Genomic DNA, 14,062 nt, shown 5'->3' with positions numbered 1-14,062 from the left:
TTCGCATAAGATTTAATTGTAAGCAATCACAAAATATTTTTCATGATCCAGGATATACCTATATAAAGATTACTTATACTGCGACGTAGTTGATTTCCCTGTTTTGTTTCGATGAGGAGAAAAACATTTTTTTCGTCTTTCTTGGCATAGAACATCAAAGAGTGTCATCATGAATATGTAATTCGTCAATGCAAGTCGTTCTCATACGAATACTCCACGCGCTTCCATTAAATAATTTTCAAGCGAACACACGACGAACAGTCCGAAATCTATTATCGAATTTAAATACTAAAGCCGTCGATATGGTGCGTAAAGACGTTGAATTGGGAACGTGATGTGTTTGATTACTGGAAATTCATTGAAAAGCGAATAATCGTTTTTTTGTTCAAATAATCGTAGCGGCAGTCGACGAGTTACAATAACGTTGTTTTGATATGTTGTATCTCGTTAATTTATATATTGTAAAAATAAATACACAAATAAATGCTAATCCTTCGCAAGTATTATTTACTTCAGAATAGATTTGTATGGGTATACGCTCATTCGTTTTACAAAAAGACCTCGCTGTGACGATATCACGAATATACACGGTAACACATTAGTATATTACATGGGATTCAACAATGATCGAGTAAAAAAGCCATCGCAATTCGCGCGGTAACAAGAATCGGTAAAATATGATAATAGCGATATAATCTAATAATATTTCAGTAATATACTAATATATGTTTATAAATAATAAATAGGAAATGAGTTGCTCAGCTTTGTAGACGTTTACATTTACACAATGATGTAGATAAAATTAAAAGTTATAACGTAAATAATACAATAATAATATTAATAAAAAGTACTAATACGGTAATAAAATTAATAATATAATGAATATACAGCTGTCGTTTTGGCATAGGAGTTTTTTTTTTTTTCTTGTAATCTAGTCTAATTGTAAGTCATCTAATAGTCAGTGGAGACCTTCGACCCATGCGGTCTCTAGAGATTGAATTAGGGTACGAACAAAGGCCATCTCTTTCCGTGCATTCTCAAGGATAATCCTTGGATCTTGTGATGTACAGCGTAATACGTTCGGAGCCATCACCATAGCCAAGTTGCTCGCATCCATTTTTGTTCGAACGACAACTTCCGGTCTTGCGAATATCTAATTAATATAATATTATGTGTTTAGGAGAAATAATATCACGTCGTTGAGCTGCCATGTGCGTAATATTGAAAATTATGTAACAGACAAACGGACGGGACGTACCTGTAGGAATCTAATAAGATGGCACAGAACTCGACGGTTGAGGTCTGGAAGTCGATCGACCAAAGCGGTTGCTGCTGCAGCAGCAGCTCGAGCGTCGTCGTGGCGCATCGACACGCATTCTGTGTAGAGAGTATCTGGGATTAGAGGTTCGTAAAGCTCCCTCACCCACAATTTCAGTAGAGAAGCTGGGGCATGGGCATCTTGTGCCGAATTCGCTACTCCGCTATCCTCGAATCTGTCCAGAGATGCCTTGAGAACGCTGACCTCGTCGGCATCGGCTGATACCCGGAAAATTCCTTCGGTGGTGGTCCCACCACGGAGTAGTACCTGACGAGCAAGGGTTGTCTGCACCCATGGCAGCTCTCTTTGTGGATATCGATCCCGCTGCAAAGCCATCACTTCGGTGAGCGTCGCTCCAAACATCGAAGCTCGGAAGATTTGGATCTGCAAGATTTGCGGAGTCGATTAAACATACGTTTGTACGTTGGAGCGATAGGTACCGGTAAGGAAAAATATCGACGTTTACCCTTGCTTGGTCGATATCCTCAAGAGTAGCCTTTCGGGGTTGTCGTTTTCCATGGGCTCCGATACGCTGCAAACGACGACAGGCCACAGTGGCGTAGTGACTGACTTGGACGTGTATTGGCCATTTGGGCACTTCAAGAAATTGGAAATCTGGATCTCTATGCCTATTCATGTAACCCTCAAGGTACGGCTCAAAAGTAGCACTGGCAGGAACAAACGCGAGGCAAACAGCCATCAGCTCCCAGCCTCTGCGAAGGCTTTCTTTGCGAGGATTTTCAGTCGTTTGACGACATATTTGCACATACAACTCGTCTCGAAGGGGCGGTTTAGCAAAAGTTGTATTTACGATATCCATCGCGACTCCGTCAAGAGTCATACCTACGTTAGCTTTGCGATCTCCCATGTAAACTTGCACGAGTCTAAATAAATTACAAGCTTCTCTTTTGAGAGGCTTCTCACCGTCTCTTCCAGTTATAGCGAGCATAGGCTGAGGTATCGGGTCTTTAGACCAACTCAGCATATCGCGCACACTGAATTTCTTACGGAAGAGTAACCTGAGTCCCTTAGGTCTTCCACAATTCAGATTCAGGTTGTCTTGGGCGTATTTTTCAATATCCCCACCACCACCATCTCGCCTGATTTCATCAAAGTCCGTTCCTCCTATACTAGTTTCATTTCCAATGCTTGGAGTGGTCCCCATAACAACTCCGGTCGATGGTGGTAAAGAAATCGGTCTTACGGCACTGGCAGCTATACCCTACAAAAATCATTTAAAACCAAGCTGATTTCAGAGACATCGTTCAGATCATTATTCGGTACCGAGTGCCAACATTTGATAAACCTTACATCAGTATGGGATACGATTGTTGGAGGTGGTGGAGTAGCAGGTGGCCTAGTCAAAGTATCCGCAGTATTGTAATAAGTAGCTAAACCTGCTGTATCATAGTTGCCTAAATCTGGAAATAAACAAAATGATTATTGGGTTGAAACCCACATTCAAGAACAACAAGTCTCTGTTGAATACTTCTGTTATCAACAAACCGGCGTAATGATCTTCAAGATATTCCTGGCTCGATGAATCTCCCTGATTACTAGCTGCTTCATCATCCGCAAACTGATCGTCAGAATCATCGTCCACGCGTCCTCCTGGTCCGCCACCTCGCCCCCCTTCTTCGTCTAACGAATCGTCTCCATCCTCTACCAACAATGGATCGCCAAACCTGTAACAACCTGCCCGATACAAGTGTTATTATTAGCTATGGAATTTCCCAAATAATTCTATCTCTGACTGTAATTGGTATGTTCACCGATTTGAAGTGAGAAATCCTGTATTACCTGACAGCTTTGCTTGTTGTAGAATATAATGTTGCAGCGGCAACAGGTGATCTGCGTCCACTAACAGATTCCCATAATAGGGTGATGGCGGAGGACTAGGATTTCCATTGCTTTTCTTTTTCTTTCCATTCTCACTCTCTTCAGCTCCAACAACTTCTTCACCTCCCATGCTGTTGCTGCTACTGTTTGTGCTGCTGGTGTCATTGCTATTACTGTTGCTGCTGTCTCTTGATTGAGACTGTGTTTGACCAACCAAATACCTCTCATGCATCGAATCATCGTCCCTATCACGTCTTCTATTCTGCTGCTTCTGTTGCTGCTTTTGCTGCTGCACAAAACTGTAGCTGCGTGCTATCGGCTGTGTTGTACGGTCGATAGAATTATTGCAAGTTGTTCTCCTATGATCTCTCTCCCTTTCACTAACTTCCAAACTTCTTTGCTTAGATACATTTGCCATAATTCCTCCAGTCCCTCTGATTAAACTTTTATTAGCCTCTACTCTCTCCGGTGGTACTCCGCCATATTTCTCTCTAACATTAGCCTCTGACAAAGATACGGAGCCATGATGGAGTCTACTCACACTACCACTGCCTGTGTCTTGACGGTTACGATGGTGAATAGAGCTCGGATAAAATGATGTTGCGTTTGTTTTGTCTAGACTGTTTACTCTCTCCCTGTGGTGCATATCCCGTTCCCTGTGATATCGATTTCCCGTTGTTTCGATGAGAGATCCATATTTATCGACCTGAGGCTTGTACAGTTGTCCAACTTGTACCTCCGGTGGACGATAAGGTGGCATTTCTTGCCTGAAGCCACGGGATTCCATCATCGACTCTCTGTATGGCGACGTACTTGGCTCTGGGCCATATGATCCTCTGTTGTTATCTTTGCCTAAAAATAAACACGACATGAACGTGAATACCCACAACTGGCCCCAGAATTAACATCTAAACGGTATTTTTGTTTTCATGCCTAATTGTGTAGCACAAAATCAATGCAGTCAAACACGCGAGCAATATTCATTATTGAAATGAAAATTGGACTTTTTCATACCATTCTTAGTTCTCTCAGAGTCTAAATTAGCTCTGATTTCTCTCTGAGGTTCAGCAAAAGTCTTTTTTTTGAAAAGGGGAGTACTAGTTGACAGCGACAAGCCTAGAGGTGGTGAGTCAGTTTTCGGTTGAGATTTTTGGTTCTTCACACTCTCCAGAGTGCCACTCTTGTGACTTCGGTTTTCTAGAGTACCAGATTGCTGGCGAAGATGAGAGGATTGTGGAGGCAAAGGTTGCGTGGGTGCAACTGAACGGTGATGATGACGATGGGGTGAATCCAACAGCCGATAACCAGTAGATTCCAAGGAAGTGCGACTATGTGAAACTGAACTATCGCTCGAACGCCCGGAATCCTTAATTTAGAAAAATAATCCGTACAAATAGGAAGAGTCAAAAAATTATTTACGTCTTGCCAATTTCCTCATGTCAAACCTGGGAGTGATTATGCTGCCTCCGAGCTGCAGGCTGTTCGTGATGTCTATGGTGATGACGATTGTTATGATGATGATGATGGTGATGATGGTGACGTCTGGACGAGGGTGAAAGTGAAGGAGGCGAAGTTTGTGCATCGACGCCAACCCCAGGTCCTCGAGGTCGGCAAGCCCCTCCAACCTGCTGAATTAAATAATAACATGCAGTCTTATTAGTTGGGTTGTTGTAGATGTATTTCCTTCACCATTGTAACAGAAAAAAATCTTTGCTAATACGTATTAATACGAAAAAGATTTAGAATCACTGACTCACTAGTGTCGCAGCTAGATTTGGACTCTCCTGAAAGGGGAAACGTGCAACTCTACCCACTGAAGAAGTTGGAGTCTGTGTTGACACCGACTCTTTTTTCTTGGGCTCGACTCCTCTCTGAGAATCACCACCAGGTCCTACAGGCTCTGTGTTTTGTTTCAAGGTCTGTAAATCCCATCACGATATTTTAAGCTCCGATAATCATCAACAACTTTATACGAAAACTTTTACCAACTAATTGCTGTACATCCCATTCAGATAGCATTTCATTTATCGTAATAAATGGTGAAAAACACGGTGCTTCTATCTATTTACTACAGAATTCATCTTTCATTAAGCATTTATTATTGCTTTAATCATTCCTACCAATCGTTCTACTTTTTTATAGGTCAACACAAATACGCATATGTTTAGGTGCATAGAGATAAGTGAACTGATAAATACATGGAAGTCGGGAATTTAATAGCTTTGTTTTCTGTCGTCTTCATTATGGAATAAAAGCCACAAAATGGGAAAAGTGGTTTTGAATGATTACCAAGAACAATTAAATACGCAATTGATTTCGAGTTTATTGAGGTTCCAAATTTCATTGTAAATTCGCATTCATGTCGGCAATAAGTGGTCAGCTTTCACAATAGCATGGAGCAAAGAGGAAAAAGAAAAGTTCAGCTACTTGATATAACTTCAACGACTTAGAATTAAATATGTTGCTTTAGAAACAAATTTATCATCAAGCACTATGTGTACTAAAATACTATGGTGTATAAGCACAAAAAAAAACTAGATCACGGAAACATTATCATCTAATATTTCAGCATTGGAATTTCCCAAGAATGCCTGAGAACGAGATGTGGCTTGATGTATCATATGTAGGATGGTATAATATAAACCAGAGTTTTTTCTGCCAGCTACCATCATCTATTTATAGTTCACAGCAGGCTGACGAGTAACAGAGCTACTTATCCTACCTTAGTTAAGTATAGGTGCGCCAAAATGTACATTTATGTAATATGTATCACAGGTAATTGCAAATTTAGCTATGATTTTTGGGCAAATATCCCAAAATATCAAGATTCTCGGCCAGTGAATATTTACCTGCAACTTGGCCAGGGGTATGATGTCACAGTCAGTAGGACGGTGCCAAACCGTTTTCTGGGATGTTGCATTGTAGTAGTAAAATCGTGAAGTGTTCTGATCAAACAATTCCCACCATTGGTTATTGTCTGTCTTCTTTCTGTAAAAATTCATGAGACCTCAGCTGAAGAGGATTCAAGATACTTCTCAGAAAAAAGCAAAATTTATCATAATCGTACAAAACAAGAACCATCATTCGATACCAAAACATTGAAATGAAAATCTAATTTTTTTTCAATTCATCAGTGATGAAAAGTAACTTATGATTTGGTTTGATTATCTATCAATAGTTAAGACACAAAGAGAAAGTTCTATAACTGTCTGAAAAAATGACAACTGAAAGTTTTTAATGATATAGAGCATGAAAAGCTATCTTACACAGGAACTCCAGGTGGGGGATCCCATACACATTCGCCAGTGGTAAGGTTGGCATACATGTGCTCCTTGGTACGGGGCTCGATGATTTCCACCCATTCCATTCTGCTGCAATTATTAATGCACAATGAGACCTCAGTGTCAATATTTGCAGTCACTTTGTCACGTCACTTTGTAATGAATTCCGATAACACGTATGACCAGTACTCAAGCAAATCAATAACAAGCAAACCCTTCCAATACAGAAACAATTTGATCCTGACAACCAATCACGAGAATTATTTTGTGGTAAATTTGATTATACCTATAAAAATATTGAAGAATACTCAGAAACCAATGAAAATTTCTGAACAATGAGTAGCTTAAAGTTATAGTTTCCCATTCACAGCACTGTACACTACGTAGATAAAAAAATATATAAACAATGCGTAACAGTTCAATTAAAGTGTAGACTGAATTGATTGATAGGTATGAAAAGCGTCGAGTATAAATTTAAAAGTGAAATTAAAGGGCCAGTGGAAATCAGGGGAACCCCCACCCTCTTCTCGCACCCATAATAAATAGGAACGTTGGGTATAAGGCTGATGTCATGCAAGCACTTTAATTGGTTCAATTGAAGGGTTCGAGAGCTCAAACGTATACAAACTCGTGGAAATATAACTTTCTCTCACACCGATCTTCTCTCTGTTAGCAAATACGCGATTTTGATGGGATACTGCAATCTACGAAGGAGAAGAAGGGTCACAGTAGGGCTGTGGTCCACCCTATAGGCACTATCCACTATTCAACTATTGATTTACACTGGCACCGATTACACTCGACCGTTTCAGCATCAATAAATTTATACTAACTACAATCCTTCGTACCTGTCGGATGCCATCTCGCCCGTGTTAAACCATCAAGTCACTCAACTAATAACGACACTTTATTCTGCCATTCCATCACAATGGTCTCCGGCTCCGCAGCCGCAGAGTACCACGAAAATGTCCAGCAGCCATGAGCCACCATCTCCGGGTTGACAAACTACGTTGTCATTTGACGTTTTACTATATACTAAACATTCAGCATTAGGTGTGTTTCCAGATATGATTATCACCGGATTATTGCAAAGGATTTATGAATTGAACTGTCATCTCGGATCTAACAATGAGTAATTTATTTGTCTCAATTTCAACACCTTTCAGAACAACATTTGACTAGCTGCTGTTTTTATCTTTTGACATTTGACACCAAAACCATTGTATTTGAACGTGGGTTCAACATTTTTTTTTAAAACAAACGTGAAGGAGATTTATAGTACAAATATTGAAGAGAATGTATGCCAGACCGGCTGGACTATCTGACGATGATTCTGGCGACGAGGGTTTCTCCTTTTACGACGACGTCCAAGTAACATAACCTTTCCTCAGTAAAATACTAAACATTGTTATTTCTCGGTCTCTGGATCGCCGTTCTTGTCGCTCATCAAAGCCCTAATATCAAAGTGTCATTGTTTTTACTGTTCGAAAAATGATTCATGTCATTTCTAATTTTGCAGATCCAGCAACCTACAACAGGATATACTCAAGCCCCGATCAGCATAGACACAGGCGAAGAGGATCAAACATACAAATCATGTGTTGAGGAAGAACAAGACCTCCACTTTCAAGTAATGCATGCTTGTATGAGCGGGCAACGTGATATTGTAGAAAATTACATTGCATGTAAGCTCTAGTTTGTAGAACCTTGAACATTTTGATCATCCATCAACCCGATATATAAGTTTTCAGTTGCATTACTAACTGCTAATATATTTATCAGTAGGTCACAATGCAGATGATTTTTTGCACAGTGGATGGACACCGCTGTTGTATGCTGCATCATCGGTTCAATCAGAGTTGATAGAATTTCTCCTAGGTGCAGGAGCAGATCCGAATAAACACAAAGGTTGCTAAGAAATTTTTATTTATTTGAGATTTCGAGCATTTTCGAGTTGAGGTTCGGAAAATCATTTGAATTTTTTAATCCAGATGGATTCACACCTCTAATGGCATTGTGCAACTCAAACTCGGGCACACCAGCAAAAAGTTTGACTTGCCTGCAACTGTTGATCACAGCTAAGGCGGATCCAAACGCAATTGATAGACACAAGTGACTACCTGCTATTTTTATATTCTACTATTCATCTTAAAATATATTCAAATTTTGATAACGAGCTGTTCGTTCGATATTGCAGTAACATAGACGATATAAATCCGTCTGGCACTGCATACATTTCAACATCCTTTCAAGTTTTTAATCTGAAATCTGACATGACACGCTCGCCTAATAAAGATTTTTCTAATAAAGAACTTATACATACACTGTATGTTTCACCAGTGAGACTACTTTGATGCTTGCCTGCAAAAGAAATAAACCCGAACTGGTCGCAGAGCTTCTAAAATACGTCGACAACATTAATTTCACAAACAGTGAAGGCAGATCAGTAAGTAATTGCAGTATTCAAAGCAGAATTGAAAGATTGACCAATATGATTACTTGTTCTTATCTAGGCACTGTTCTATGCAGTAATAGCAAACTGCGCAGACACGTTGAAAATTCTTTTGGAAAATGGTGCTGAAGTCACTATTGAAGACAGACGTGGATACACTGCAAAGAGGATAGCAATCACCAAGGGATACCATAACGTAATTTTCCAACAGAATAACGCACATTGAACAGCAGAACCTACCGCACGATTACTCATGGCCAATTATTTATTGTGTATTAATTTCAGATAGCTGCATTATTTAGCCCAGAAAATCAAGAACCTATGGAAGAACTCCAAGTATCCGAAAAAATACAGCATCACAGTTGGCGTGACCTGTTCCCAACGCTTTGTAGAAAACAAGATAAATCCGTCAACTTTGATGTGTCTACTATTTTGTATGGAATGGGTATGGAACGGTACAAATCTCTGTTTAAAGGGCTTGATCTGAAAGCATTTCTAAAATTGACCGAGGATGATCTTATCAGACTGGGAATTGATATGCCCTTTCAAAGGAAGCAATTCCTTGAAGGGCTACACAAATTTCACATAAAAAGTTGGAGCCCGCATAGCATTGGCACTATAAGAAAACACCTGCCATACACGTAAGTTTAAATGATTGTTTTTTTTTTTTTAAGGAAGCAGATAATGGTAACGAAGTATAAATTTATGATATGACTTTCAGAATTTACGAGGGAGTAATATCTCTGGGGAATGCAGCGAAGCAAATAGGTGTGATCAGTTCCAGTATTACATTCATCAAAAACAGTTTAATCGGAGGCAGAGAAAAAAATCTTCAACTTTCAGATACCGAGAAAATAAAGTACAGTGGGGAGTTGAAAAAAACTGAAGAGTCTTTAATCATGCTTGAAAAAGAGCTCAAACGTATGAGCACTTTCGCCAAGAAGGTAATCGGCAGTTTGCCAAATCAATTCGATTGCCAACGGAAAAAGAATTTGATCATATTTTTCAGCTCAATAAAGGTATCAATCTCGATCCTCCTGCCGACTACATTGGGCCGAATAGAAAAAAGTCCAATTGGACCATAATCTTGAGCGTCACAATGATAATAGGAATCTACCTCTCAAGAACTGTATACGTTCAAAGGATATTGAACGAGTAGTTTTCATATTTATGGGTGCTATAACATAACGATGTTACGGATCTACAGATTACAAGATATACTTTTATATTTGTTTTTAAGATGCAGTTTCGTTACCAATAGTTAGTCTGACTTATTTTTTAACAATTACGTAGGTCTGCTTGTGCCATTCCACCAACATTGTATCTGACTTTCATTGTAGTATATTTCTTATTTTTTCATTTATAGTTAAATTTGATCGAGTTAACAAAATACTCGATTGTATTTAAATCTTGTTCCTTTAAGAATAAAATGTTCCTATTTTTTTCCAAAGAACAGAGTTGTGAAAAATCAGTTTTTGTTAACCACTATTTCATTATTTGTCAGCGGATATTGCGAAGGGATAAAATCTTACAAACGTCTACTTATTGAGACTAGCTAACTTGGCCATCAGGGGAAAAAGTGGATGGAACGTCGGTTGATTACGTTGGCGAACAGCTAATTGGTAACGTTGCAGCGGACCACTGCTCAACGCCAATCTCTCCCTCTCACCAGGGTTAGCATCGAGCCACTGACTCAGCCTGCTGATGGACCAACCTGCGCTCTAAAAATATTTGTCATCAAGTCTGCGTTTGTTGTTAACGATGAAAATTATTCTTGCACTTCCGTCAAAATAAATTTTTACTCTATATCAAAATCGTGACGTGCATCGATGTATTAAATACCATAAAAAAGAATACCTGATGTGGAGAAGGAAGGTCACTTGGAGCACCAGAAAATAAATGTAAAAGAACAAGAGATGAAGGCACACTACCTTCGCCCTCCAACACCCTCTGAACCATTTCTTCCGGTTGAAGAGGTAAGAGAGCTCTCAATGCTCGGAGAACTCTATACTGTTGTTGTTCAGCCAATCCAAGCTGGCCACCTCGACACAGTGGCACTATAGCCACTTCCATCTGTAGTAAAATATTGACTATTATTACCTTGTTGATGTTGCAAAATGAATTTCACCGTGAAACTCATTTAGAAGGTGGAAGAAATACCTGATTGAAATCAGCCATCAGTTTAGCTCTTCCATAATCAGTTAGTGGTCTAAGAAGGCAGGCGTGTCTGACGAACAGCTCAATGCATCGGGAAGCCACACTCTTGCAACTAAAATACAAAATATGGTCTTATCCTACGTCTCAGAAAGTAGTCAGTGGCCTAATCATGTAGAGTATGCCGACTTACCACTCAGCAACAACAGTTTCATTTTTGTATGGAGCTAAAAATGTATTGACGGAGCGAAGTATGAAGCCCTGCAGCTCACGCATGTACAAAGAACTCCCAATCTCTCTCCCCAAAGTGCTACCTGGTCTGAGTTGGCGAAAAAATAAATTGGAAGTTACATACACGTAAAATAGAGTACACAAAGTTATAACATCACAAAGAAATAAAGGCTCACTCTTTAAATTCAGGATCGTCGTGCATTGTCAGAAGAATACTTTCAACTGCATCGTTGATGGATGCTAACAGTGGTGCTAATATCCCTCTCGTTAATGTATCCGTATGCTCCAGGGCAGCAGCTATGACTGATGCTCCGCCAACAGGTAAACTACCAGCCATATTGGCTATCACACGTCCCATTTGGCTGGAGAGATAATGCAGCAGATTGGCAAGGGTAACATTTAGCTGTTGGCCAACAGTTGGGGTATCAATTACTTGACTTGCTTCCCCTCCTGTGACTAGACCTTGCTCACATTTTAAACAAAATAGTCGTATGGCTTTTCCAACGTTACGCGCCACAACCATCGACAATCCTTCGTCTACGAGTGAGACACTGAGTTCACTGTTTGAACATTGTTTGATTAATAAATCGTGGGGTAAAAATGTTGATAGAACGGTATAAGAAGTGATTGCTAACCTCGTGACGGTTCGTATTAGGCTGTCTATTTCATCTGGGCTGGGTGCACTATCTCCCGAAAACATTGTATGAACTGGATCCAGAAGTCGAGAAACGGAGCGTGAGAGGTACGCATTCTCAAAAGGTGACAACGCATCTCGACTGAAAAGATATAATTCTAATGTTAATTCTATCAAACGTTTGTATCGGATAGCGAATGGGACAAAGGCTTACTTTATTGTATATAAACCAATAGCCTGCAACCGGTCTTTCAAGCGTTTGCCAAGATCCAAATATATCCTGAGGAATTTCGGATATTCACCTTCCAATGCCTGCTTAATGAATGACGATCCTGTAATCACCATGTATTAATATTCGATATACTTATTGCTACGTTTTATGTAGAAGGTAGTTTTACCTTGTGAACGTTCGATCAGAATTTTTGCCAAGAGACTGGTAATGTTGAGCCAAAACTTTTCTGTCAAATCATCAAATCCCTTTGCATGATGTTCTAGTAATATTCTTTGTAGCAGCTCAATCTACAAAGGGTAGAAATTTGGAAAAATATATTTTATAGAAGACTGAAATCGTCAAGGAAGATATAACTATTCATGTTCGAACCTGTACACATTGCGTGTAGACTGCATCTTGGAAAAGACGTTCCAAATTAGCCCAAAGTCGTGTGCGCAGGTTTCCAGATGAACCTGGTGAAGGCAGTGCTGCTCTCCCTGGACCAGCTCTCTTTCCTACATCTTGATTAGTGGGGACTGTTATATCTAATGCTTCTCTAGCAATCTTTTCAACCTCTGAAAGACCTTGGGCAGTTGTAGTATCTACCACATTAGCCAATATTCCCAAATTTTCAAATACTTGGACCGCAGTGCTGACCTATCGAAATATGAGCTGTGGTGAAAAGCAGCATGGTCCTCAGGATAATTGCAAATAATTTGCCAGCCAATCACTGTACCTGTGCACGGTCGTTGCTCTGTAGACCTTGAGACAAGGTATGCGCTGCTATCCGTTGTACAGTAGCTCTATGGACTTTCACGATTCTTTGATCCTCGGCAACAACATCCAGACCGCTCAAATCCGTATCTGCCATTAATTGTTCTGCAACATATTAACAATATTTAGTTTGCATTATAGAAATATTTACAGTTAAATTACTGCATAATACTTCATAGATTCATAATACTACCTAATTCGTGTAAACTATTCGCTGCTTTTACAAAATCAGGACTGTCTGTACTACCGCTCATTTGAGATTGCAAACGTCTAGAAAGATGTTGCATTCTTGTTACTCTCCGTAACAAATCAGATGTTTCATGAAGCCGCGCCAAAACCAACGTTTGCGTTTCAATTCTGTTAAAGGGCTCCACTATCTTACCGCGGAGTCGTTCGACTGCTGATAGTAAGCTCTACAGTTGGGTCAAGATGAAAGACAATGAAAATTGATTGATAAATAAATGTTATGTCTCATTTGTGCACGAATTGTTATCATTTTAATTTGGGCTTGATATCATAATTTCACTGTACTTGAACGTGAGCCTGCATAGCGGAAAGAACGCCTTCCAACTTTTCGACCCATGTTGCTTGGGAAAGAAGATCCTCATGATTAGCGAGTACTTGGTTTTGTAATTCAGTATCTAAGACTGCTATAGCTGTAATAAAAGTTGATCAAATGCAGTTAGTACTATTTCGGACTTTGAGTAAATTATATTTTTGTACTTGCCCTGGCCCAACTTGTTGAGCTGTTGAGCGACTGATAGAACTTGATTGAATTGTGTCTGCTTCGTTTCACCACCGAGGAATTGCTTGAAGAAATCTGTAGAAGCACATATTTGTTCATAACATTAATTTTGACAAATGCCAATGCTCTACTCAATATTTACACATTGCTCGATAGTTTACCGTCATTTTCTATCGTCTGCCAGTTTGACACGTCGCTCATTTTTAGGTTAATTATTGAAAACCCTGAACGGTTCGCCTCAATGTTAAATTAACTGTGGTTCGAAAACAAATAGCTGATATGGCATGATTTTATCTAAATCTTCAAAACCTTAAAGTTGTTCTGTTACGAGACCTCGTAAAATTCTATAAATTACGAAGAACCACCACTCGATATTTCAAGTAACAACAAATATTTCATGCGCTGCTAAGAATTCGCGCAGAG

The 14,062-nt window shown here is 39.6% G+C and overlaps 3 protein-coding genes across 8 annotated transcripts; 1 reads left to right on the top strand and 2 right to left on the bottom strand.

The window, feature by feature from the left end:
- Window positions 1-484: 484 nt before the first annotated feature.
- LOC105687200 (rho GTPase-activating protein 39) lies at window positions 485-7,445 on the bottom strand. 4 transcript variants are annotated; one of them, XM_012402648.3, is made up of 12 exons: window positions 7,287-7,445; window positions 6,424-6,528; window positions 6,007-6,145; window positions 4,915-5,076; window positions 4,603-4,785; window positions 4,172-4,523; window positions 3,119-4,009; window positions 2,825-3,013; window positions 2,630-2,739; window positions 1,785-2,540; window positions 1,259-1,702; window positions 485-1,153 (listed from the first exon to the last, which is right to left on the bottom strand). In XM_012402648.3, the coding sequence occupies exons 1-12, from the start codon at window positions 7,298-7,300 to the stop codon at window positions 959-961; spliced, it is 3,540 nt and encodes a 1,179-aa protein (XP_012258071.1). In that variant the 5' UTR covers window positions 7,301-7,445; the 3' UTR covers window positions 485-958. The 4 variants fall into 4 exon arrangements, with proteins under 4 accessions (XP_012258071.1, XP_020708554.1, XP_048513181.1 ...); XM_020852895.2 differs by having other exon boundaries at window positions 6,424-6,525; window positions 7,287-7,434; XM_048657224.1 differs by having other exon boundaries at window positions 7,272-7,423.
- Window positions 7,446-7,579: 134 nt separating this feature from the next.
- LOC105687150 (ankyrin repeat, SAM and basic leucine zipper domain-containing protein 1) lies at window positions 7,580-10,343 on the top strand. The gene is made up of 9 exons (XM_012402551.3): window positions 7,580-7,809; window positions 7,958-8,123; window positions 8,221-8,346; window positions 8,430-8,550; window positions 8,779-8,884; window positions 8,952-9,086; window positions 9,176-9,531; window positions 9,612-9,834; window positions 9,900-10,343. The coding sequence occupies exons 1-9, from the start codon at window positions 7,735-7,737 to the stop codon at window positions 10,047-10,049; spliced, it is 1,458 nt and encodes a 485-aa protein (XP_012257974.2). The 5' UTR covers window positions 7,580-7,734; the 3' UTR covers window positions 10,050-10,343.
- On the bottom strand, window positions 10,093-14,042 carry LOC105687149 (conserved oligomeric Golgi complex subunit 5). Of its 3 annotated transcripts, none has more exons than XM_012402549.3 (14): window positions 13,801-14,041; window positions 13,622-13,714; window positions 13,426-13,550; window positions 13,088-13,307; window positions 12,857-12,999; window positions 12,511-12,777; window positions 12,308-12,428; window positions 12,124-12,241; window positions 11,911-12,051; window positions 11,452-11,835; window positions 11,238-11,363; window positions 11,051-11,159; window positions 10,748-10,963; window positions 10,093-10,611 (listed from the first exon to the last, which is right to left on the bottom strand). In XM_012402549.3, exons 1-14 carry the CDS (start codon window positions 13,838-13,840, stop codon window positions 10,429-10,431), a joined length of 2,286 nt encoding a protein of 761 aa, XP_012257972.2. In that variant the 5' UTR covers window positions 13,841-14,041; the 3' UTR covers window positions 10,093-10,428. The 3 variants fall into 3 exon arrangements, with proteins under 3 accessions (XP_012257972.2, XP_048513205.1, XP_020708664.2); XM_020853005.2 differs by having other exon boundaries at window positions 10,363-10,611; window positions 10,822-10,963; window positions 13,801-14,042; XM_048657248.1 differs by lacking the exons at window positions 13,088-13,307; window positions 13,801-14,041.
- Window positions 14,043-14,062: the final 20 nt, after the last annotated feature.

Source organism: Athalia rosae, chromosome 1, assembly GCF_917208135.1.
Source record: "Athalia rosae chromosome 1, iyAthRosa1.1, whole genome shotgun sequence".
NCBI classification, from domain to species: Eukaryota; Metazoa; Arthropoda; class Insecta; order Hymenoptera; family Athaliidae; genus Athalia; species Athalia rosae.
This window is presented reverse-complemented; position numbering and strand designations above follow the sequence as displayed.